Here is a 27,816-nt window from a genome sequence, read left to right on the forward strand (position 1 = left end):
TTCCTGTATCTTTTAGTATGTTTATTTTCTTATTATTACTGTTTTTTTAGATATTTTGTCTTGTTGCTATTTTACAGATCAGCTTGTCTGATGTCAAAAAAATAGGATCTATACCGTAAGGATTAGAAGATTACATTAAATTTATAATTAATTTGAGGGGAATCAACATGTTTACAACCTTTGAGTTTTCCCATCTGGAAACATACTAAGTAAAATATTTATGTTTTAAAATTTTATTACCTTGCATATTTTAAAGTTTATTCTGAGATATTTTAAGCTTTTTCTTTTTTTCTTGCATATAAACTTTAGATAAAAGTTTTTCAGTTAAATGTCTTGAATTTTTTAGGTAGATAAGCTAAATCATCTTCAAGTGATATTTTTTTCTTGATTTGCAGGGGTTTTTCCTGATTGCACTGGCTAGGATCTCCCATATAGTGTTGAATGGTAGAGATATTAGGCCTCCTTGTCATGTTCCTGATTTGAGTGGGAATACTCAATGTGTCTCCATTAGTTTTTTGTTTTGGTTTGGTTTGTTTGAGGGGGGTGGTGGGTTGAAGTTTTGATACTTAAGACAAAAAAATCTAGGTAGCAAAGTTTTCTTCTGTCTCTGTTGCTTATATATTAAGTATTTGGGGTTTTCTTTTTTTTAAGTAAATTTTATTAGTTTGCTCTTAGCATCTGTTGAAGTAATCAAATGTATTTCTCTTTTACTTACTTAACATGATGAATTACATTAATATCACTCCTGTTGAACCAACCTTTCATTCCTTGAACTGCTTCTATTTAGTGCAGTGAAAACCTGGTAGAATTAATTTGCTTTTTTAAAAAATCAGTATTATTTAAAATTTTGAATATATACTCAGAGCTGAGATTGTCCTTAAATCTTTTCTCTTCTGGTTTTGTTTTCTGGGATATGCCTCTTTGCTAAGCAATTGAAGTTTCTCTCTTTGTGTGCTCTGATACAGTTTAAATTATAAATAACTTTTATAGTAACTATTTGTTTCTTGTGGCATTGATAAAAACTAACCTGCTAAAATAAATCATCTAGCCCTAGTCCTGTTTTTGGGGGGATAGATACATGACACTTTGAATATATCCTCATGTTTTTATAATTAAAGCAACCTCATAATGGCAATGGTCATATGTTTCATTTTGCTACTGTGGCCCCAGCACCAATAGTAGAGTGCTGGGCATATAGAAAGTATTCAGAAAATTTGCTGACCATTAAGTTTGAATTGTGGTTTTACTTTGCTAAAGTTTTATTTGAACTATGTTAATTTTTTTCTTTTTCTTTCTTTTTTTCCTCCTCCAAGTTCCACTGTTATCGTGGGGACCCAGCTTTAACTTTAGCATCTGGTATGTTGAACTTAGTGGCATTGATGATCCCGATGTAGTACAGCCCTGTCTCAACTGGTATAGTAAGGTAGGACTGTATTTTAAAATCCTGATTTTATGTTTCAGATGCCTGTAATAGAGAATTGTGTCATGCTCTTGTCTTGAGATTAATTTAAAATATTGAGAACAGTAATGATAATTAAAAAGATGAATCAGTGTTTATTAAACATTTGCATTTTGCCAGGTTGTAACCTTCTTTGTCACTTATTCACTCATTGCCATTCTATGAGATAGGTACAGTTATTATCCATGTTTTACAGATGATGAAGTAGAACACAGACAGGAGAAGTATTTTGCCTCAGGCCACACAGCTGTCGAGTGCTCAAGGCAGTACATCAACTCAGGCAGTGTGGCGCCAGAATCTGCTATTATATTAATGTACCCATCTGTCTCTGAATTTTCTTTTTAAACTATATTGATATAAATATTTTTATGTAGTTTTCAGTGGGGTAGTTGTGGTTCTGGGTTGCTCTTATTATGTATTCCTCCTTTGTGTTCATATTGAGTAAAATAGCAATGTTTACTTTTCCTTGTAAAGAACTAAAATTTGAGATAGATAGTTTCTATAAATATTGTGATCTTATTCTTATAGGGAGTATAAAGATCATATTTAATAACTTTATTCATAGGTCATTTTATATAATAAATGCAGCCTGAAAAGTGTGAATTTAAATTATTAAGAAATGGGTCATTGGTTTTTTTGAACACCTTTAACGTTTCATCTTTGTTTCTGATGTATATCCATTTAACTATTTCGGCTATGTTTTTGTTGAGGGGAGGACTGTGTCTCATTAGGGGAGTGATAAGCTTTAATCTAATCACTGCTTCCTGACTTGGGCTGAACTGTCAACTAATCTCTTAGGAGGTTGGGAAGCAATATAGATTCTTTCTAAGTTTTTTTTCTTTAAATAGAATTTCACTTCTTTTCTGGTCAGTGTAACTGAGGAACTTTTTGTTTGACTAATTTATTGTGGGGATTTGATTATATTCAATTTAAAATAGATGCTGGATTTTTGTTTTTCTATATTTTTAATGTATTTTCTGGGATTGCCTATAATATTCTAAATTATTTCAAGGTAGAGATGATATTCTTAAACATTAAAAATGACAGTTACAGTATTATACACATAACAGTACTTAGCACATACTTATAGTCTTCTAAATTCTATTGGTTCTTTTTTTTAAAAAATTAATGAGTAAGGTTTTCTGATACCAGAAAAAATTTTCTCTTTAGTCTCTGATACGTACATGTGTTTTCTTTAATATGTTCACAAATCTCTTGATACTGTGAGAAATTGCAAATTGCACCTTTTCCCCCACAACGTTGTGGACAGATTATATTTGAGAACTTAAAATTGTTTGGTCATTCTTTCGTCAAGTTCTCTGTATTATTGTAAACCTCTAGAAATTAAAGTCAGCATGATAACAAGGTATTACTGTTTAATATGGTTCCAGATAGTTAGGTAAATCTTTATTTAGAGGCCAAGCGTATGAAACTATTAATGTGAAGTTAGTTGGGTTATAGAATTATTCTTTTGTTAATTGATGAGGGAAAGCCTTGCTATAGTGTTTAAGAAAAAGTGTTTTGGTAACCTGTCATTAATAAAATATCAAAAACTATAAACTGATTAGTGTTTTGAGTCTTGTAAATTTTCCTGCCTTATTAAACAGCAATGCTTACAAGTAAATTATATTTTTATTTGGTTATTATGCATTGATTCCATGTCAGTTTGTTGTATTCTTATTTAGGAAATTTGTGGAAGTCTTATAGCTTATTCTTTTTTTAAAATATTTATTTTTGATTGATGATTGGCTTACAGTATTGGTTTGTTTTCTGTCATACATCAACATGAATTATCATAGGTTACATATGCCCCCCCCCCCCCCCCCCCCGCTCCCCTCCTTGAATCTCCCTTTTCCCTCCCGCCCATTCCCACCCCTCTTGGTGATTACAGAGCCCCAGTTTGAGTTCCCTGAGTCATACGGCAAATTCCCATTGGCTGTCTATTTACACACATCAGTGAAGATGCGTCTGTGCTGCTCTCTCCATTTATTTCATCCTCTCCCTCTGCTCCCCTACCCTTGTCCATAAGGCTGGTCCCTGTGTCACAACTTATACTTGAAGTTAAATTTTCTTTTAAATTCTATATGTGATCTTGTTTTTTGGCATTCATCCTTTTAGGGAATAGACTTATTAAATTGAATATTTCTTTTTGGATTGTAATTAATTGAGATTCTTTTACTTTATAGCTATTTAATCAATGAGTTAGCTCAGGGTTAGAAAAAAATTATGAAACTTAAATAGTTTCTTCTTGATGATTTTGAATCATAAAACCTGTTTGTGAATTTGAAATACATGAATATTGGATAATATTTGTCATTCAACTAGTAACTTATTACTTAGAACTGAGAACAAAGAGCATGTTATTTAATGGCTTCTGTGCTTTCAGTACCAACATTGTTGCCTGGTTAGTAAACCCTTTGAAAGGTATTATTTTTACCATCTTAAGTAGGCTTCGATAAATATTTTTTCTGGTTCTTTTCTTGAAAGTTCAGAATTAGACCTGGTTTCATCTTTTGGTATCTTTTATCTTCATGAAATAATATGCCAGTATATATATCTGTATATCTTCATCTCTTTAATATCTTTCTGCTGTATACTTTGTGACCTCTGGCAAGTTATTACAATTGACCAGGCTTCAGCTTTGCCATTTAATAGTAGAATTAGTAATAATACTAATGAATAGGGTTAGTACAATGCTAAGTTATGCTTAATATGTTTAGTTAATGTTTAAAATGGTCACTTCAGATTAGTAATTGTCACTTATTATTTCCTAAAGAAATAACTAACCAGATCCCTTTTTTTCATACCTTCTCTTGTGTTCCAGTAGTACCGTGAACAGGAAGCTATTCGTCTTTGCCTAAAACACTTTAGACAACATAACTATACAGAAGCCTTTGAATCACTGCAAAAGAAAACCAAGATTGCCCTGGAACATCCAATGTTAACAGATCTGCATGATAAATTGGTATTGAAGGGTGATTTTGATGCTTGTGAAGAATTGATTGAAAAAGCTGTAAATGGTATGTCATAAACACTAACTTAGATTGGTTATTAGGGTGATTTTTAAGTATATACAAGAAACAGGTTTTTGTTTTTGTGTTTTAAAGAATATAAGTTTATGTCAGTTCTTAGTTTCCTTTTCTTCTTTCCCTTCTCCTCCCCTATCTTTTTACTCAGAAGATTTAGCTCCTTGAGTTAAGGACTTCTTTTCTGTAAGACAGGTCCATAACGTAATAATGAAACTTGAAAAATAAGCAAGTAACATACTTGAACTCACATATCTAAATTTAAATTGTCATCTTGGAAAACCATGTACTTACAGATGCTAGCATTGACCAGCACTGAGCGACTTAGAAAAATTCTTTTAATGTTACCTTCAGTACCAGTGACCTATTCCTTTACATATTTTTGTTGATAACAAGTTGTCATTTTTTTTAATAGTGTAATTTGGGGCTTTCCTGGTGGCTCAGATGGTTAAGAATCTGCCTCCCAGCACAGGAGACCCAGGTTTAATCTCTGGGTCAGGAAGATATCCTGGAGAAGGAAATGGCAACCCACTCCAGTATTCTTGCCTGGAGAATTCCATGTACAGAGGAGCCTGGCAGACTACAGTCCATGGGGTTGCAAAGAGTTGGACACCACTGAGCAAATGATACACACACACACACAGTTTGGGGCTAGGGAGTGCTTGGATAAGCCAGAGAATTTTATTAGTATACAGTTAATAATGATATAGTTGATGATGAAGAGATTTGTATTGGAAACATTGTCTGTGTGATGTGAATGCTACATAATTGCTAATTTTCTTGGGTAGCCTGTGATCTGCCTCTGAAGGAAATATGAATGTTAGAACATAATATTGTTGCAGAAAGGAGAACCCCTCCCAGGGCCTGAGAGTGGGCTCTTGTGTAACATGGAGAATGAGCTGTCCCAGGAGACGCATGCGCCAGCAGAGCACAGACTTTATTGGGAAGGGGCGCCCAGGCAGAGAGCGGTAGGGTAAGGGGACCCAGGAGAGCTGCTCTGCCATGTGGCCCACAGTCTCAGGGTTCACTGTGGTGAGATTAGCTTCTGGGTTGTCTCTGGCCGATCATTTCCACTCAGAGTCCTTCCTGAGGGCACTCGCATTGCTCAGCCAAGATAGATGCCAATGAGGATTCTGGGAGATGGTGGGACACAGGGTGTCTCCTTCTGACCTTTCCCGAACTCTTCCGAGAAAGAGTGGTAGGTAGCTTATTAATTCCATGTTCTTTACCAGGATCTCCTGTTGTAAAATAACTCATGCAGATGGTTACTGTGGTGCCTGACCAGGGTGTGTGTTTCCCCTAAAGGATATAATCTCCCAAGGTAATTGTTTTGGAGGAGGATACCAATTAAATATTTAAAATCTTGTGTTTTGTTATTTAAGGAACTCTGTTCTTATTGTATAGAGTAGCATGCTTTTAAAAAATTTAGCTGTCATAGTAACAGAGTACAGAGTAGGTGGTTGTATTATAATAAAAAATAAGTATTTGGTCTTTTCTGTTTCCTGGCACACAACTCCTAAAACCCTTGGGATCTGCAGAGTGATGTGTCTTTTGTATGCTGAGATGACTGGTGCTCAAGTCCCTAGGTAACTTCAGATCTCCATAAAGATCAAACCGTGTGATCCAGCCCCATCCCTGATCTCTGGGGAGAGAAGCAGAGTCAAAGATGGTGTTCAGTCACTTAAAATCATGTTTTAATCAGTCGTGCCCACCTAATGGTGTCTCCCCCAAAAGTCCAGAACAGTGGGGCTCAGATAACTTCAGTTTGATGAACACATTGAAGTGCTAGGGGGTGTGGCTTGAAGGGTACGGAAGGTACACAAAAACACACTTCCAGTCACACACACGCATGGAAGCTACACACACTTCCAGTCTCTCTCACACACACACACACACATACACACACACACCATCCCCCATACCTTGCCTTACAAAAACACACTTCCAGTCACACACACGCATGGAAGCTACACACACTTCCAGTCTCACACACACACACACACCATCCCCCATACCTTGCCTTACAAAAACACACTTCCAGTCACACACACGCATGGAAGCTACACACACTTCCAGTCACACACACACACACCCCATCCCCCATACCTTGCCTTACAAAAACACACTTCCAGTCACACACACACGGAAGCTACACACACACACACACACACACACACACACACACACACACACACACACACACACACACACACACACACACACACCCATACCTTGCCTTACATTTTTCTTCCATTTGGCTGTTTCAGATTTGAATCCTTTATAATAAACCAGTGATAGTAACTAAAGTAACTAAAGTGCTTTCCTAAATTATGTGACTACTCTAGACTCATTGACTCTGAAGGGTGCTGTGGGAAACCCCAATTTACAGCTGATAGGTCACAAGTACCAGTGGCATGGAATTTATGATTGGAATTTGAAGTGAGGATAATCTTGTCAGACTGAGTCCTTTAACTTAGGAGTTCTGACACTAACTCCAGGCAGATACTGTCAGAATTGAGTTGAATCTCTGTTGGATACCAAGTTGGAGTCAGAGAGTTGGAGAAATGGTTGGTGTAAGGAGAAAACCCACACATTTGGAGTCAGAAGCACTGAGTGAAAAAGCTTAATGCTCAGTATAAAACTTGTGAAATGATGCAAAGTTATATAGAAAATAGAAATCCTATTCCTTAATAGGAACAAAGAATAATAAACTTTTTTGGTGCTCTTTTCATCTATTTTAATCTTATCACTATCTTTCATTATGATTAGGAACTCACTTGTCAGATTTGTTGTTCTTGTTCAGTCACTCAGTCGTGTCCAACTCTTTGCAGCCCCATGGACTGCAGCATGCCAGGCCTCCCTGTCCATCACCAGCTCCTGGAGCTTGCTCAAACTCATGTCCATTGAGTTGGTGATGCCATCCAACCATCTCATCCTCTCGTCCCCTTCTTCTCCTGCCTTCAGTCTTTCCCAGCATCAGGGTCTTTTCCAAGGAGTCAGCTCTTCACATCAGGTGGCCAAAGTATTGGAGCTTCAGCTTCAGCATCAGTCCTTCCAATGAATATTCAGGACTGATATCCTTTAGGATTTGGTTGAATATTTTACAGTTAGAGAAACAGAACCAGTGCCTTCTGTGAGTTTATAAATTTAAAGTTAAGTTAAAATGAATTGCTTCCAACTCCACCTTGTAATAATAACAAACCTGCCTCTCAACCTTATGCATTGTTACTGTTTATCTAAGTGATGATGATACTTCAAATAAATGATTACTGTGTTTAAATAGAATATACTTTGGAGTATATACAAATGAAACATATGTAATAATCTTTTACAATCAAAATGTCAGTAATGAAAGTATATATGTGTATGTGTGTGTGTATATATATATGTATGTATACCATTTCTGAGAATGAATATATATTTTTTTAACTTTATAGATGAAGGCACAAGTAACTTTATGTTCTAAGTCTTTTTATGGCATTTAATATTTTGGTAAGGTAAACAACAGACCCACCAGCAATTTTATATAATTAGCTAAAAACAGGTTTTAGAACTGCCTGTTTAGCAATAGAATCATTTAAAAAGAAGTTGTTAAAACCATGTGTAACTCTGCTACTGGAGACAGTTAACTTATCCTCTGACTCTAGGAAGGAACCAAGTGTAGGGAAACTGGTAGTAACTATGCTTGAGACTAATAGCTAAGTCATACTTTTTTTACTCTTCACTGGCCTGGAACAGTGTTTAGTTAATAAACATTCCTTCCAGGGTTATTCAGTTTGCTGCTGACTTCACTGATGATGATTTGTTGGACAAATAAGGAAGTAAACACTGCAGTTTTTTGGCTTGTGCTCCATTAAAAACATAGTAGAGAAGGGTAAGAAGTTCCTGCCTGATCATGAGAAAGTCTAGGGAATCCATAGCATTTTTCAGACTTCTTATGGTAGAGGAAACAAAAACTACTTTTAGTATATTTGATGTATTAGTATGCTCTTCTTCAGGTATAGTCTATATTTTAAGAAAATGTTGGACTGTACTTATTTCCTTAATAGACTTCCTATTTGCCTAGAAACTTCCCTTTTTGTTGTTCAGTCACTCAGTCATGTCCGACTCTTTGCGACCCCATGGACTGCAGCGTGCCAGGCTTCCCTGTCCTTCACAACTCCCAGAGCTTGCTCAAACTCATGTCCTTTGAGTTGGTGATGCCATCCAATCATCTCGTCCTCTGTTGTCCCCTTCTCTTCATGCCTTCAATCTCTCCCAGCATCAGGATCTTTTCCTGTGAGTTCGCTCTTTGCATTAGGTGGCCAAAATCACATTGGAGCTTCAGCTTCAGCATCAGTCCTTCTAATGAATATTCAGGACTGATTTCCTTTAGGATTGACTGGCTTGATCTCCTATATTTTATAGAGTCTTATGCCTATATAAATATGGATAGTGTAGTATCTCCATATTTCATGCTTTCATGACATACCTAAGTCTTCTTACTTTTTTTGATATTTCTAGGCTGTGTGGTTCATCTGTGAGTTTTTTCAAATTGTCGCAAATCTCCAAAAAATATTCTAATATATTTATTGGAAAAAATCCACATATAGGTGGACATGTGTAGTTCAAACTTGTCTTGTTCAAGTGTCATCTGTACTTAGGTATAATGACACATTTTTCTTTGCAACCCTGATGCCCTTTTCCCCCTTGTGTTTAATCTCCACCAAGATCTTTAGTAAAAGATTACTGTGGCATAATTATAGCAGAGATGGCTTCCCTCATAGCTCAGTTGGTAAAGAATCTGCCTGCAGTGCAGCCCACCCGGCGTTGATCCCTGGGTCAGAAAAATCACCTGGAGAAGGAAATGGCAATCCACTCCAGTATTCTTGCCTGGAGAATCCCATGGACAGAGAAGCCTGACAGGTTATAGTACATAGGGTCTCTAAGAGCCAGACAGGACTTAACGACTAAAACGCCATTATAGTGGATACCCCTGTGTAGTTCATGATCCCAGAAGAAATGCTTTTTACATTTCATTGTTAAATGTACTTTAGATCTGGTGTTTTTGAAGATTCTGTATCAGATACCATAATTGCCAAGAGTTTGTATCCTAAATGGTTATTGAATTTTGCCATTTTTTCTCTACCTTTTGTGATATGATTTTCCTACTCTATTAATGTGTGGAATCATACTAATTGATTTCTAATGTTAAACCTAACATATACTTAACTTTATCATGTGTTTTTTTGGTATGTTTTGGGTTTAGATTGACTAATGCTTTGTTAGAATTCTTTCAACTATTTTTATTAATAAGGTTGGACTTTTAGCTTTTCTTTCTCTTAACTTCCTCTTCAGGTTTAATATCATTATTAGACTAATTCACATAAAATGTTTAGGATTTAACCTTTTATTCCTGTTTTCTGAATAAATGTAAGATGTGAATTATTTTTTTCTCAGATGTTTGGTTGAATTTACCATCGAAGTATCTGTGCTTGAGATTTACTTGCAGGAATAGTTTTAGGTTACCAATTCAGTTTCTTTAAACTTTATAGGACTATTCAGAGTCATTTGGTTGGTTGATTGATGTTTAAAAAGATCACCTAAAATTTCAAACTTACTAGCATGAAACTGTACCTAATACCCCCCTATTATCTGTTTAATGTTTGTAGGATTTTTAAAATGTGTTAATAGTTATTATTTATGAATTATTTCTCCCTCCCCAATTCATTATTTTTACCATAAGTTTATCTTTTGAGAGAACCAACTTCTGGTTTGTTGATTCTTTATGTTAACTTTTATGTCCTTCACTTATACTCTGTTTAATATTTTCTTCTTTTTCTCTTTGAGATTAATATGCTTTTTATAATTTACTGAGATGGATACTTAGCTTTTTAATTTCAGAGTTTGTTTTTTTCCTGTATATGCATTTAAGGACATACATTTCCCTCTTCTTATTTTTCAATTGTGCTATGAAGTGTTTTCATTTTTATCCAGTTCAGTAATTTCATTAGGAAATGATACTGCCCTTTTGTGAGTCATAGTTATGTAAGAAATATAGTTTTTAATTTCCAGATACTTAAAGGTTTTCTGGCTCTTTTCCTTGTTACTGCTATCTGACTAAATGCATAGTGGTCAAAGTCGTATTTTGTGCATTCCAATTCTTCATAATTTGAGAAGACTTACCATATTGCCTATTTTGTTCAATTTTTATAAACATATGATGTGCACTTGGACAAAATCCAGTTCTTTAGTTGTTGGTGCAGTGTTTTATCTAAGTCCAGTTAGTCCAGTTTGCTTATCATGTTGTGTAAGTCTGCTTTCCTAGTAAGGTTTTCTATCTGAATCTCTCAATTACTAAGAAAAATGTGTTAACACTTCCAACTATGATTATGGAATTCTCTCTTCATATAATTCTGTCAGCTTTTGCTTGGTATATTTTGAAGCTATATTCTAGATGCACAGAAATTTTAAATTTTGGATGAAAGCTTTTGTATTAAAGTATATTTTTATCTCTAGTAATGTTTTTACCTTAAGGCATAGATTGTCTTACATTAATATAACTGCATTTATTTGGTAAGTGTTTATATAACATGGGCTTCCCTGGGGGCTCAGAGGTTAAAACGTCTGCCTGCAATGCAGGAGACCTGGGTTTGATCCCTGGGTCAGGAAGATCCCCTGGAGAAGGAAATGGCAACCCACTCCAGTATTCTTGCCTGGAGAATCCCATGGATGGAGGAGCCTGGTGGGCTACGTCCACGGGTTCGCAAGGAGTTGACATATCTATCTCCATGTTTTAATTTCAAGCTTTCTGTATCCTTTTTTCAAAGATGTATCTCCTATAAATTTAGTTGTTGTTGTTTTTTTAAAAAAATCTGTCTTCTTATGATTTGAACATTAATTTACTTACTTGATTGAATTACTGGTAAATATATGAGTTTAATCCTACCATTTTACTGAAAAATTTCGTCATGTCCTTTATTTATTCTTTTTGGTTCTTGTCTCTTATTTTTTAAACTTTTAACCTTTCTATTTTTTCTTTATTTATTTGGAAGTAATGCAGCCTGTTTATATTTTTTTACAGTGAGTCTGTAAATGACTACAAATATAAATACTTAACAAAATTTATCAGTACAAGAACGTAATAGATTTTCAACTCCCATCTACTTATATTCCAGCTCATATACTATTGTTCCTTATTTTCATACCATGTTCAAAGATCCTAGAAGACATTACTAATCTTGATTTTATAGTATCCATTAATTTTATCAAATTTTACTGATTTTTTTGCTGTTCGTTGCTATTTGAATCGCATCCTTTAGAATTTCTTCTAATGAAGATTAACTCTCAGTTTTTGTTTGCTTGAAAATTCGCCTCTTTTCTCGAAAGATATTTTACTGGGTATAGAATTCTAGAGAAAATGGCAACCCACTCCAGTATTCTTGCCTGGAAAATTCCATGGACAGAGAAGCCTGGTGGGTTGTGGTCCATGGGGTCCCAAAGAGTCAGACCTGACTGAGTGACTAACATTTAACTTACATAAAATTCTAGATTGACAGTTATTTTCTTCAAGTACATTTTGGGTATCATTTCACTATTATCAATTTTCATTATTGGCAGTTTCAACTATTGCTTTTTTAGATGCAATCTGTCTTTTTTCCTGTGACTGTTTAAATTTACAAATATGTTAGCTATACCTTTGTTTTAGGTTATCTTATAATTATATAAATAGGGCAACTCCAGTGTGGTGACCCTGTTCATTATTATGTATTTTGGTTTTCTTTCAGTTAAAGGTACATTGCCTGTCTGTCTTTCATTTCTTTCTTTTTCTCATTTTAATTGCACATTTATGTTTAATTTTTTAAGCTTCTCTAATATCTTTATCTCATTTCCATTACTATATTGTTAATGTTTTCTTTCTTTCTTTGATCTTCATTTCGGTTATGTATTCTTTTTCTTCCTTTTTTCTGTCAGCTCTGACATTCATGTTTTATTTACCTTTGTTCTCATATCTTATCTTTTCCATATCTCTGTTTTCTGTTTGTATCTCTAATTGTGCTAATATTGTATAAGAGAGTTTCTTTCTTTTTTATATTCATGTAAAAGTATTTGGCCATTTTTATCTATTACATGACTACATTTTGATGTTGAATCAGATTTTTTTGCCACTTCAAAATTTTTTCTTCCTTTTCCTTTTTATATCTTCATAAAAATCCTGAATTGCTTGTTTTTTATTTTGTTAATCTTTGAATGAAATAAAATTTTCCTGTTTTAAATAGGCTCTTAGGACTGTGTTCTAGAACAGAAAGATTTTTTCTTGCCGTATTGCTTTTCTCTTGGGATACTGTTTCTTCTCAACAGTACTCCTAATGCAAAATCTCTCTCTTTTTTTTTTCCACCAGACTGCTTCCTGAAACATGACCTGTTTCCCTAACTCCTGTTCATTCATGTCTTTTTTTGAAATTAGTTTTTGTTAGTGTATAGTTGCTTTACAATGTTGTGTTCGTTTCTGCTGTACAGAGAATTGAACCAGCTCTTTGTGTGTGTGATTTGTTCAGTCATGTTCAACTCTTTGCCATCCCATGGACTGTAGCCCACCAGGCTTCTCTGTCCATGAAATTCTCCAGGTAAGAATACTGGAGTAAGGTATCTGTTCCCTTCTTCAGAGGATCTTCCTGACCCAGGGATTGAACCTGAGTCTCCTGCATCACTGGCACATCCTTTACCATCTGAACCATCAGGGCCTTTGTACTTTTGTTTGTGCTGTATTTGCCTTCCCTGATTACTTTACCTTTTTATCACTGTTCGCTTCCAACTCATTCTTCAAGACTAGCTCTTTCAAGCTAGTTTTTCAGAATTATTCCTATACTTCAGTTGCTCTTCCATCTCTTAATTTCTGTTTGCCTTTATGCCATGTTTCTTATTTTGTGTATAAAAAATTATTAGTTTTCTGCCACATATAGTTCCAAATATTATATCATTTTTATAACTGTCATGTTTTCAAAGGCAAATATGCCATCTACTGTAATAAATACTATGTTGTTCTTTAGTCGTTCAGTTGTGTCCAACTCTTTGCAACCCCATGGACTTCAGCATCCCAGGCTCCCCTGTCCTTCACCGTCTCCTGGAGCTTGCTCAAACTCATGTGCATTGAGTTGGTGATGACATCCAACCATCTCTTCCTCTGTCATCCCCTTCTCCTCCTGCCTTCTGTCTTTACCAGCATCAGGATGTTTTCTAATGAGTGGGCTCTTCACATCAGGTGGCCAAAGTATGGGAGCTTCAGCTTCAACCTCAGTCTTTCCATCTCCTTGCAGTTTAAGGGATTTTCCGGAGTCTTCTCCAAACCATAGTTCAAAAACATCAGTTCTTCAGCACTCAGCCTTCTTTATGGTCCAGTTCTCACATCCATACATGACTATTGGAAAAATCATAGCTTTGACTATACAGACCTTTGTGGACAAATTGATGTCTCTTCTTTTTAATACATAATAAATACTATATATGAATTAATTTATTTAATTCTCATACCTACTTTCTAGCACGTATTGTTATTTCAATTTAATAGATGACATTGATTAAGTAATTTGCCTAAGACAGTGTACTTAGTAAGTGGCAGAGCTAAATTTTAAGTCTGTTCACTTTACCACTGTGCTTTGCTTTCCAAGTAAATATTTACTGCTTTAGTTGCCCCAGTATTTATTGTTGTAAAGTAAATTTTTATAAATCATGTATTTCTCTTGTCAGAATTTGATCTAACTGCTGAAATGCATAATTTTTTAAAAAATCTGTTTTACCCATCCATTATGATTCTTGAACTATCAAAAACTTTTTTATGCTGTACTGTAAGTGAATTTTTAATCTTTAAAAAAATTTCTGTGTTGGTAAAAAATCAGTTTGATAAAAGTTTGAATGTAGGCCCCAATACAGTATTCAGTACTTTTTTTTAATCTTGGATGAGGTTTGACCATAGTGTTTTCCTTTTGATTGAAATTTCCTTCCTAAGTTTTTTTTTTTTTTAATCATGTCCTTTTTAAAAGAGTATTAATTCTTAGAGACAGAAACTGCTTGTGCCTGGTTAAGACTTTATGAAACTTGTTTATTATAGTCATAATCATAGGGAAAAAATGAGATGGTATTGGGCTGGGAGACTTTCAATAATTTGAGAATTGTTAGCAACTAGATCTTAGTGTGATTTCTCCGAAGTCCTATTTTCAGTTCTTTTGGATAGTTTATTCTTGGCAGACCCTTCTGATTTCCTGCTTTAGATTTTTGTCAAAAATAGATATATAGGAATATTAGCAACTGCCTGATTTCTTAAAATATGAAAATAATCTTTTAAGCTTAAGTAGTTCTTAGACATTTAAATGCTGTCCTTTTTTTGTTTTGGGGACTTTTAAAATAGTGTAACAGCTGTTTTCATACTTTTGTAGATGAGAATGTCATTGTTTCAGTAGAAAGCTCAGTTGTTTGTGTTCAATAGAACAAGTAAATATACCAGACAAAAGGCTTATTAACTAAGCAAGACCTTTCTAGAATTAGAAATATGGGAAACATAGGGAAATTATTTGGGCAGCAGAGGTGTAAACTTCATTTGTTATTAGATCTTGAAAGGAGTTCTTTAACATTAAAACAAGGAACTGAAAGCAATATATTTTGAAGAAATCTTTACCCTGCCTTTTTGTTTTTTTCTTTTATTTAATGTGGAGTCTTAGTTCCCTGAACAGGGATCGAATGTATGCCTCCCATAGTAGAAGAGTGATATCTTAATCATTGGACAGCCAGGAAAGTCCCATCTTTACCGTGCTTTAATAATATTTGTAGCATTTTTATTCATCTCAAGTATTTCAAGCTTATGACTGTTTTTAATTTTAACTTATTCTATTAAAAAATAAAGTCTCTTTTGCATGTCTCCTATGGGTTTGAAATGACTGTTCACCAAGAAACAGTATATTAATAAACTTTATATTACTGTTCTTCTTTTTGAGGACATGAAAGAAGATTCTTAAGCATGTTATTTCACTGAAAATAGCTACCAAATATAATTTGCTTCAGATCTGACCTGGACTATTTAATGATAACCCAGTTTCTCTGGCAGTAGGCAATAATATGTATTCTAATAGATTAAATGAGGGTAATCTTTAATTTATCATGTTTCTCTGCAAAATGCAATATTTTAAGTAATTTAAAAATTTTGAGTCATGAGATAGTTTATATTACAAAATGAAAGTACAAGAATTTAGAGTTGAGTGTGGAGAGGTATGAGAGAGCTGGAATTATGTTTCTAGTTTTTATGTCTTATGGTAAGCCATGATTTCTCCAAAAGAGGTGTTGTGGGTTGGTTTGGTTTGGTTTGGTTTTAGTTTTAGTTTTTGGTAGAACAGTTATCAAACTAGCCATTTGTTTTCTGGAACAACTTCCAACTGACATGAATACTTCAGATAAGAAAGTGATCTGGAGTAGTGGCAAACCAGTGTTGCAGAGAGAAAATGAAACATAAGAAGTAAACTTGAGCCTCAGTGTCCAATAGGTCTTTTATTTAAGAGTGAGATTACATTTTTTCCTTTAAATTGTAATTAATGTGACATATTTCAACTGTTCTCTCCCTCTTTTATTAGAATATTTAATAATACAATAGAATGATCTTGTGTGGTGTGTTATGTTTCCCAGACTTTTGCTTTTTTACAAGTGTTATTGAATAGGTACATTTTGTTGTGTCTTACTATAGTGTTTAATCTTAGAGTGTAATTTAAAAACTATTATTTGTGTTAGTTATATGTGTGTGTTTATTTTTATCTACATGCTCTCTATAAAGAGCTGAAAATACTTTAGACTTTGGAATTGGGCTTTTTACCTTTTTGTTTAGAGTCTTTGGACTTGTTAATTTCTCTGAACCTTAATTTTCTAAACTTTGCCATAATTAGTAATAACCATTGCATAGATTTATTTTACGGAGTAAATGAGTTAACCTTTCTGGTGTCTTACACACACTAAGTATGCAATACAAGTCAACTCTTCTTCGGTAAGATCTTTTTAAAGAGTTGCTTCCAGGTTTGATAATTCTATATTAAAGTAACTTTCTTCAGGTTTTCTGATAGTCTCCAAGAAGGAGTAAGAGATACCAAAGAGAACTGTGTGACCTTTAGACTAGTGAAGAGGAAAGGGATTTATTTGAGACAGAGGGAGGCAAGTTAAAAAGTTCCCCAAACAATATTTTTTAAATATTTGCTTGACTGCTTTGTAAGATGTGTGACTTGTCAGGGAGCCATTATGTACTAGAAATTGACTTCATTGGAAGTAGGAGTTTTATGAACAGTTTGTTGAAATGTGAGGAACTTAGTAACAATAAGATGACTCAAAGGAAATGTCAACCATGTGGCTAGGAAAGTCCCTCCACCTCTTGCGGTTTTTCCATTCTAAGCATTTATTATATACTGAGCATCTCTGATGTTACACTGTTAACTGTCATTATTCAGAAGAAGGTTAACTGTATCTATCTAGAGGAAAATCATCATAATTTCTAATTTTAAGTTTGGAGTACTTAATATTTAAATTTTGGAAGTAAGTTCCTCTGCATGCCTGAGTATAAATCCTTTGTGTATACTTAGGTCTCTTTGTCCTTGTTAAAACAAGCTAATGTCAATGTACAAAGCACTGCTTGTAGAAGCTGAATGTGTCTAGTGAGCCTTGAAGAAGAGATGTTTCAGGGGTAACAAAGTATATGTGAAAATGGTTTATATTGATAATAACAGTATGTTGCAAAATTCTCCCTAAGTTATGGGGGGAAATCCCTGTATCTAGTTGTTTTGTGGCTTTTCTTCTGATAGTAATAGCACTCAATGCAAAAAAAAAAAAAAAAAAAAAATTGGGAAAACAAATAAATACAAAGGCAAAAACTAAAATCAAAATTATCCTACTCCTGCTAACCAAAAAAAGTCACTTTTAAGTTTTAGATGTATGTCAGTGTGTGTCTTTCTGTGTATGGTATTTACAAATTAATTTTACAAAAATTGCATAATGTTTTGAGAATTGCTTTTTTTACATTGAAAAATTCCTGACAATATTTTCATAAGACAGTTGTGTTTGTTAGAAGAGAAATTGTGAAGCTCTTGATGGATGAAGTATTTGTAAGCTTTTCAGGTTTTCAGCTGAAAGTTGTAAGCTTTTCAGAATAGAAGGATTGGTTGAAGAAACAGAGAATTTTACCTCCAATGTTCAGAATGACTTTAAAGATCAGGAAGTCCTTCATATGATTATAACTGTTCCTGTGATCACTACCTTAGGAGCTCTTAGAAGAATTTCCCCCAGTGGATTGTGATTTCTTTTTCAGAATAGTTATAGAAGACTTTAAGGAGAAAGAGGAGATGGAGACTTTCCTAAGGTGAACATAAGGTGTAATCAGCCAGACACACACAGTTGGAGTAAATAAATATATTGGTTCTAACAGTGATGGAATCCTAGAATGGCAGAATTTGGAAGGAACCTGAGGCTCTGTCCAACTCTTAAACCCCAGTTTTACAGACGAGGAACTTACTTGACTTATCAAAAGTCCTGTAACAAATTACTGTCGGAGACTTAGGTAATATGACAATCACGTGCTCTGTCGCTTCAGTCTTGTCTGACACTTTGCGGCCCTGTGGACTGTAGCCTGCCGATTTCCTCTGTCCATGGGATTCTCCAGGCAAGAATACTAGAGTGGGTTGCTATGCCCACCTTCAGGGGTCTTCCCAGCCCAGGGATTGAACCTGCATCTCTTATGTCTCCTGCCTTGGCTTGGGCTTCACTGGTGGTTCAGATGGTAAAGAATCTGCCTGCAGTGCAGGAGACCCAGGTTCAATCCCTTGGTGGGGAAGATCCCCGGATAAGGGAACGGCAACCCATTCCAGTATTCATGCCTGGAGAATTCCATGGACAGAGGAGCCTGGTGGGCTACAGCCCATGGGGTCACAAAGAGTCAGACCAGACTGAGTGACTAAGACACAAAAAAATACAAAATTTATTACTTTTCGAATTGTCTCTATTTTTGCTTTGTATTTTTCTGCCGTTTTCTTATCTCCCTCAGTTTTCTGTTTATCTCTGTATAGTTCCATCTTTTACTTTTTCCTCTCTCTCCTCATCAGTTAGCCATTATGTAGAATATTTTAAAATCATTATTTGTCTTAAATAATTTTATCTTATCCTGTTTACGGGCTTGTAAGAAGGATCATTTAACTTTTATGTGCCTTTAACAAAAAGAACTAAAATATACTGTTTTATTTCTAAATTTGTAATTGTTATATTTATTATCATCTTATCACTATTGTTAGTAGGAGCGCCACAACATTTTGTCTGGAAAAAAATTTCCTACTCTTGTAATGGGAAAATACTATCGGCCAGAATAGACTGGATGGGGCAAGAACTGTCATGAAAACCTATGGGAGTAGATAATATTAATAGAAACACTCAATAAAACATGCTGTAAATCCATTTGTTCCCCTTACTTTAACATTTAAAATATAAATGTTAATTTATGAGTGGTAATTTGAGAAGGAGAGAGCTTACTTTAAGTCCACAGGCAAAGAAAAAAACTAATTGAGTTTATGAGATAGAACTTTTCTTCTCAAAGCCATGTGAAAGGACTTGAAAGCTGAAGGGTGTGGTGGCAATTGAGCTTCATAATTGCCCAGAAAAGAAAGAGATTAGGGAGGTTCTGTAAGTCACACAGTCTTTGGCAAGTATACAAGTCAGGGAGAACAGACAGTTTTACTTATAAGTTCTTTGCAAAAGTATTTACTTTCAGTGGCTAAATGAAGCAAAAGGAAATCCTTTATTCAGATTGAAATCAGAGTCAAATGACAGAATTTACAGTAAAGGTAACTCTGTAAATTATAATCTGTTTGAGCTCATGTAAAAGAAAACCCTAGTTTGAAAAGTAAGGGAATGTTGTTTTATCATATAACAGGAAGTCCAGAGAGGTAAGGTAGATTTCATGGTTAGTGGATTCAGTGATCCGATTTCTTTCTCTCTCTCTGTCCTGTCATCATTACAGAGTTGATTTCATTCTTGAATGTAGCAGTTATGTACATTTGCATGTTGATATAAACATTTCCAGGGGAACAAAAGTAGATTTTTTCTTCCTTCTCTGTATATTCATTTAGAAGTAAGAAGATATTTCCCTAAAGCAACCCACCCCATCCCACCCCACCCCACCTGCCAGGAGATCCTCATGATTCAGTAGCCAGAAATTGGTTTCATGCCATTCTTAAACTAATCTTTGTTGAAGGGCACAGGATTAGGAATTGATAATAATTTGGAGTAGAATAGATGTATGTGGGGAGTTCAGTCTCCATCATAGTACCTAGAATAGACCACCACAGTACCTAGTATAACTAGTTACTATACTGTAACAGTTCCTGTTAAGGATGAGATTTAGAATTTACTAAATGAAGAAAGTAAAGCATAGTGAAACATGAGTCCCCGCCTGACCACTTAAGAGCGCTGTGATTTGGGTTAAATTCATTGATTACTCTTAAGTACGCAGTTCCACATCTATAAAATGAAGATAATAATGCATAATTCATAAGGTTGATTTTAGAATTAAATCAGATAAGATAGCACAGATTCTAACGTTTAGTATTCAATAAATATACTCTTAACCGTTACTGGTACTTTTCTCTCTATACAATTTTATACTTAAACTATAAAAATGGTTATTTTCACTTTAAAGGACTAGTTTTGTTTTTTCCCGAAGATAAAGGGCCTAGTCCAACGTTGTTGGAGCTCCCGTTTCCTTTTCTAGTTTTTTGGGATAATAGTACAAAAATGGGGAGAACTTAGTAAGTTTAGTATGAGCTGCTACTGAAAAAATTTGTGTACATGGTCGTGTCAACTTATATTTTGCTATTTATATTTGAAGTAGCATAAAAACTAAAGTGACATATTTTATGAAAATGTGCTGTTGTTTTAGTGTCATATTAGGTAGGCTTCTACATTTTGGTCTTTTTTTGCTGTAATAAAAAGTGTAAGCTATTAAGATGTAATTATTTTTCCTTTAATATTTGCAGATGGCTTGTTCAATCAGTATATCAGTCAGCAGGAATATAAGCCACGATGGAGTCAGATCATTCCCAAAAGTACCAAAGGTAAGTCTGACCTTCTAGGTTGTGGGTGCTTTTGCTTTAATGTTCCATTTTCATTTGTGCTCAAGTTTCACTGTACCCTACTAATGAAAAGCAGATGCTTAAAAAAAGACATAGGTTCCTCAGCAAGATGGCAGAGGTTGTTTATTACATTAAATTTTTCTTTTAAATCTTTTTGTTGTATGACTATAACAGAAGGTTGGGCATTATTTACACAGAATAGCGGCACAAACTGCTTTTATATAGAGACTCTGTAAAATTTTAGGTTATGGTATAATGCCAAACACGTGTCCCTAGAAAACCTTAAATTCTGCAAAATTGCTCACAAAGCTCATAGGACTTATGAGAGAGGTAGAAATGGGACATACCATTCTAAATCTGTGGAACTTAATAGCCAGATACTAATAAAAACTAGTGCAGTAATTCTAATAAGAATAAATGCTAGTATGTAAAGAGTCGGACATGACTGAACAACGACCGTTAAATATAGGCGTTTATATTAAGCATCACAGTGATTTTGGAACTTTAAATCTTGGGCACACACTTCTTTCTTTGAGCTATAGACACTAGAGGACACTTGATGCTAATGAAGACTATTTTTGTCAGAACTTAAAATCTGACCTTGGGTGTGATATTCTTCAGTAATCTGTCTTTTCATATGGGAGAAGTTTTTGTCACTCCTTCATTGGCACTCACTGCTTTGTCAGATGGTTAACATAATGGAAAGTGTAGCAGTTCTTAAATGCACCTGCTTGTGGTAAAGGAAGGCAGTTCTGTGGATGTTCAGCTTTCTTCCTCTGCTCTTCATACATTGTCAAAGCCTTCATTTTATTTGTGAGAAGCTTTCCCAGATAGTGTTAAACATCAATATACTGGAGAAAATTGCTAATGAACCTGCATAAGTTCTGATTTACATTGGCATCATTTTCCTATTTTATCAGTCACATATAAGGTAATTTTCTTCAAAGAAGTACATGTGGTAGCAAACAGATTGTAGGTACATATCTGAAAGCTAATGGATTAAATATATAAAATACAAGCATACTGACAATAAATTTATTTTAGTGTTCTCTTAAATCTGTTCTTGAAAGTGGTAATACTGACTTTACTGATTGGAGAGAAGAAGGAAGAAAAGGGCAAAACTTCTACAGTAATGAGCTGCAGAATCTAAACCTATCTATTAAAAAGGGGAAAGAATTTGCAAGAAACTTCTGAATGATTAGTGCTTGAATATAGCTTCAGTTTTGCATCTTATGTATAATATATAAGAACTGACATTTCAGTCTTTTTAATAGTATCCCGGTGAAATCAGTAAAAACTTGAGTGGTCCCTGTTTTACATAGGAGAAGGCTGATTCAGGGAAAGTTATTAGCTAACGTAATACATTTCAATTAATGGGAGAGTTGCAAAGAAAAATTCGGTTTTCAAGTTTACGTCAAGTAAGGCATTAGAATCTTGTAGCTGTTGAACGACGGAAATGAAATTTTATCTTCATTTATTTAGGATCTGATATAAAGTAAGATCAAAGTTGAGTAATAGTTTTCTCCTACTGAAGTTTAACATTTTCACTCACTGTGTTTGCTTATTGGGCTGCATCAGGTCCTGGCTGTGTCCCGCAGGTCTTTGCTGTGGAGTGAGGGCTCCTCCGTTGCAGTGCAGTGCTCGGTTTCCCTGTAGTTGGTGCACCGTCTTACTTGCCCTGCAGCATGTGGGGTCTTTTCCCAACCAGGGTTCGAACCCACTTCCCCTGCATTGGAAGGCGAATTCTTAACCACTGGACCAGCAGGGAAGTCCCTTCACTGATTATATTTAAACCTGCCTGTTAAGCTCTGTGATATGTAAATAAGAATCAAAAGAAAGCAAATCTTACATTTTGTCACACAGTGTTACTCAAAGTGGTGGATTATGTGGAAACTGATTTCTGAAATATTGGAAAACAAAATTAATAAAGTGAGGAAATTATCATTAATGTAAAACTTGATAGCAACATAGTTATCAGTAGCTAGTTTAGTGAACTTTAAAACTGCTCATTAGGGACTTCCCTGGTGGTCCAGTGGCTAGGACTACATGTTCCCAATGTAGGGGTCCTGAGTTTGATCCCTGGTCAGGGAACTGGAACCCCAAATGCTGCAACTAAGACCCAGTGCAGCCAAATAAATAAGAATAAAATTTTTTTTAATAATAAAAATAAAACTGCTCATTTTACTAATAACCCATGCCTAGAGTTATAAGACCTGCAGTCTAATTCTGTAATTGTTTTCCACCTTCACTTTGTCACTCCACCAGTTTAGAAATTTTACATTTTTGTGGAGTATCCTATGTCTTTGCTGCTTAATGGCATTGATTCTTAAAAAGTTGGAAGTAACTTCCAGTGCATTAAGAGCCTGAAAGCAATTAGAAAAAAGAGCAAGATAATTATTATAAATTTAGTTATAAGTAATATTATTTCTTCTATGAGTCCTCTTATTCTTAATATTGAAGGAATACGTGTGTTATTTTCACTACTACTCATTACAGACTTATGAATGAAGTTACTTTGGATATGCAGTTGTTACTTCTTTTAAAAAATATATTATTTCTACTTCAGGTGATGGAGAAGATAACCGGCCAGGAATGAGGGGAGGTCATCAGATGGTTATTGATGTCCAGACAGGTAAGGACCACTTAGAATGGAAAGCAGATTTTTAAAAAAATCATACATTATTAAATATCAGATACTCATGAATATATATACTTCTTTCCATTCCTTGCAGAGGTTACATGTTATTGGCCATAACCAAGTAGCAAAGAAAATAGGCATTTGTTTCAGATATAACCAAAACCAGGCAATGGCACATCAGCCTGGGGAGGCTGCTGCACAGATGAAATTAGAAAACCTAGAAGAAATGTATTGTGCAGACCTTTATATGTGTGTGTGTATAGTTTTATATGTGCCTGATTTCACAGTAAGCTGGAATGTTTCTTGATTTTTAGTGCATTTATATTTTAATGCCATAATATGGGAATTGTTGTAGTAAAAGAAAAGGTATATTTTTAGAGGGAGAGGATATAAAATTAGGTAGCCTAATGTTGGTAGATCCATTAATTGCTAAACACTGTACACAGGTGTATAAATAATTTGCTTTAGTTAATCTTTCTTGCCTTTTTAATTTTCTGTAACTTGATAATACAATTTTCCCCTAGGTTTCTACATCCTAGAACAGCTTAAATACTGTTATATTTAGAGGTTAATGCTAAAATTGTAATCAGCTTCAAATTACCATCTTGAGAAGCAAATAATACCAAGAATTCTGTATAATTTTATTTTATTTGGTTTTAAAAAAAACTTTACCACATAAAATGCCAATATTCACCCAAATAATATTTTACTTGTAATAGAAACTCTTTTATCAGTATTGTGTTATGCTGACAGTAGTTCTTCAGGAATAGTCTTTGATTCATAATTTTAAAAAATTATTGCAGTGCAGATAATAATGATCTAGGCATTAACATTATCACACATGTTTTATAAGTAAAAGGAAAATTATAATATTTTATTTAAAATCCACTGCTAAATTTGTAGAGTAACCTGTGAGTTTGTTTAGTATTATTAGGGTCTCTTTGGAAAAGGTTCATTTTGAGACATAGGAATTTGCTTTCCTAGTCTTAACTTCTCTTCCCAAACCCCTTCCTTCCCACAGAAATAGGTTTGACTCAGCTGTAGTCTTAAGCATCTTTTTTTTCTACCTGAGAGTTCAATAAATAATGCATATGCTTATTTCTCAAAGAATCAGATCTATATATAAGTTGATTTTTTTAATCCAAAAAAGTTAAATCTGTATGAAAAAAGAGGTAAAATTTTGTGTTTAGATTGTCTACAGTAGCTTTTCTCCTCTTTTGAACATACAGTGGAATTTATAATGCCATTCCTTTTTTCTCAGTCACGATGAAAATATTATTAGGTCCTCCTTTAAAAATTGCTAAGAAAATATTAAAAAATTTTTTATTTTTTATTTCCTAGATAAAATGCTATTTTTCTTAAATATGAAAATAATGTGGTTTACTTTAACATTTAAAGTTTTCCTTATCAAGGAGCAGAAGGAATTTTCATAGTGCTTACTGTGTTGCTTATTATGGAATGTGGCCTATATAAAATAGATTAAAGTACATGTGTAACAAAAGAGAGAGATTTTCTTTTTTTGTAACCCATGATATTTGAGAATGGAAAATGAGAAGATTCAAATGATAGGCAGATGTCTTGACAGAACTTGGTATTAAGGAGAGACATTTACAAGTAAAATCTGACTTTTTGGGTCAGAGATCCTTGAAGTAAAATACTTACAGCATATAGTGATAAAGACCCACATTTTTTTTGGTAATATCCTGGTTTTATGAATTAAGGGGAGGATGTCAGCAGACTCTTGTTAGTCAAGATCCTTATCCCTACACTCCCTTTAAAAAAATACTTGAAAGGAAAAGAGTTGTTTCAGTATTTACTGCATTTGCTTTAGAAACTATAAGAAAACAATAAGTCATTGTAAATAAGTAAGAATGACTTATAGGCATGTCCAGATGGAATCTTTAAAGGATTAATCTCTTCTAGCTTCTGAAGATTTATTACAGATTAACAAAGATCTGCAATGAAAAATTGACCAGTATCCATACTTCTGTTTGAGGACTGGTTTATAGAAGTGTAATAAGAGTACTTTGTAAATATATTTTTGAGCAAATATTTCTACCATAGGAAATTTAGAGATTTATCTATAAATACGTCTGTATATGGGTGTTTATGTTCGCTCAGTCGTGTCCAACTCTTGCTTCCCCATGGATTTGTAGTCCACCAGACTTCTCTATCCACTGTGCCAAATAGAGGGATTTTAATTTAGAGCCATTTTGTATCTGTTTTCAGTGATTTTTTTTTTTTCCCCTAGACTTTCTAAATGCTGGGTCAGGCTTTATTTAGGCCCAGGGGGCTTCCCAGGTGGCTCAGTGGTAAAGAATCTGCCTGCCAATGCAGGGGACACAAGAGAGATGCAGGTTTGATCCCCGGGTCAGGAAGATCCCTTAGAGGAGGACATGGCAGCCTACTCACAGTATTCTCACCTGGGGAATCCCATGGACAGAAGAACCTGGTGGGCTACAGTCAATGGGATTGTGAAGAGTTGGACACGACTGATCATGCCCACATGCATGTGATAATAAAATGAGGTTTTGAGCCTTTAAAACAGGAGCCAAAAACTTAAAGTCTGGTAAACTAATCATGATAATCAATTAACATAAAGTTGTCCATAACTCAAGTGAACTTGATGGTCAGTGTTACCATTGCTGCTTATAGTGTGGAAATAGTACGAACTACGTGAATGGTGAAATTCAAGGAGTTTAACCACTTTCCGATGATCCTTTGTATGAGTAATAAGGTTGGTGTGTAAAACTTATTGGTGTGGAATTCTTCCTTTTGAGATACACACATACACACACATATATATACACACACACACATACATACACACATATATACATACATATATATATACACAACATACTTACAGATGCTAACATTGACTAGCACTGAGCGACTTAGAATTCTTTTAATGTTACCTTCAGTACCAGTGACCTATTCCTTTACATATTTTTGTTGATAACAGGTTGTCATTTTTTTAATAGTGTAATTTGGGGCTTCCACGGTAGCTCAGATGGTTAAGACTCTGCCTGCCAACACAGGAGACCCAGGTTCGATCTCTGGGTCAGGAAGATCTCCTGGAGAAGGAAATGGCAACCCACTCCAGTGTTCTTGCCTGGAGAATTCTGTGGAGGAGCCTGGCAGACTACAGTCCATAGGGTTGCACAGAATCGGACACCACTGAGCGACACACACACACACACACACACACACACACACACGATCACACAGAATCGGACACCACTGAGCCACACACACACACACACACACACACACACACAAAATCGCAAAGAGTCAGACACCACTGAGCACGCGCGCGCACGCGCACACACGGTCGCAAAGAGTCAGACACGACTGAGCAACTGATACATACGCATGCACACTCATATAAACTAGTGAGGCAGTTAGGATTGGAATCGAGATTGAGGTAGAGGAGGAATGCAGCTTCTGAGGATTCAGGTGTCTGGAAGCAGAGATAAAAGTAAGGCAAGATGCCCTAGGATTCAGCCAAGTCAGAAAAAGCTTTGTACTTTCATAAAATTCTAGGATTGTGGTTTAGGTTAAGTTTAAACGTGTTTACTTACGAGGTAGGTAATCCAGGAATCTGCTATATCAAGAGAAAACAAAAGGAATTTTAAAAATACCATTCAAAAGTCTAATAACTTCTATACCCTGGCATTCTCAATCTTTTGTTTCAGCTAACCCTTGCTGGCTATAGTCCTTTCTATTGCCATGCTCTATTCTTTTGGTATTTCTTTGTTTTCTTAGATGAGGCTTCATAAGTGGGCTCTAAGGAGGCCCACGATACTCTTGAAATGGTATGTAATATTTTTGTCTGCTTTTGTGGAGCTTTCTGGGAAGATTCATTACCTGTGTATGTTTTAAAGGATTAAAATACCTCGTAAGTTTTGACATTCCACAGTAAGTAAATACTGCTGGTATTCATATAAAATTTCAAATGAAATTTCTCGCTCTGTGTATTCATGTTGAAATAATAGTATTTACAAAGTAAACTCTTGCCAATCTTTCCTCTACTCTTGTTTTTTTCCAGATTATTTGCTGCTTGGTATAAGGTGGTGGGTGAGGAAGAGAGCATAGGGAATAAAGTCAGAGAGGTAGTGATGGGCGATTGTGTTGTTTTTTGTAAGAACTGTAACCTTTATTTATAGTGAGAGATTAATGGAAAATATTGTTGGGTTTTGAGAAATGTTACTGTTAATAATCAACTTTGCATTTTAACAAAACAAATTAGGTGATGGACAGAAGTAGAGAGACCTTTTAAAAGGAAGCAGTTCTTACCAAAGAAGTCATGATAGCATTGGAATTTACTAGAGTGGTGATCACAGTGATGAGAATTAATCAGATTTTGGGTGTGTTTTGAAGATGTCACATACAGCTGACAGGATTTACTGACAGTCTGGATATGAGTAAGTGAAAGGAGTAAAGGATAACTCAAGGTTTTGATCTGATTAATTGGGAAAATAGTATAGCCATTCCCTAAGATGGGTAGAAAAAGAGGATTAAATATGGTCAGTTGTTCAGCAGGTTGATTTCAGACAGGTTAAGTTTGAGATT

The 27,816-nt window shown here is 34.8% G+C and overlaps 1 protein-coding gene across 5 annotated transcripts in view; it reads left to right on the top strand.

Moving 5' to 3' along the window:
- Nucleotides 1-27,816, top strand: part of MKLN1 (muskelin 1) — a 390,406-nt gene that overhangs the window by 268,970 nt on the left and 93,620 nt on the right. For all 5 annotated transcript variants that reach the window (XM_065938894.1, XM_065938895.1, XM_065938893.1 and 2 more), the window contains 4 exons: nt 1,314-1,423; nt 4,287-4,479; nt 20,508-20,585; nt 23,170-23,235. In XM_065938894.1, the coding sequence (XP_065794966.1) occupies nt 1,314-1,423; nt 4,287-4,479; nt 20,508-20,585; nt 23,170-23,235 (447 nt within the window). The remainder of the gene's footprint in view (nt 1-1,313; nt 1,424-4,286; nt 4,480-20,507; nt 20,586-23,169; nt 23,236-27,816) is intronic.

The sequence above is a fragment of the Muntiacus reevesi genome, chromosome 6, assembly GCF_963930625.1.
Source record: "Muntiacus reevesi chromosome 6, mMunRee1.1, whole genome shotgun sequence".
NCBI classification, from domain to species: domain Eukaryota; kingdom Metazoa; phylum Chordata; class Mammalia; order Artiodactyla; family Cervidae; genus Muntiacus; species Muntiacus reevesi.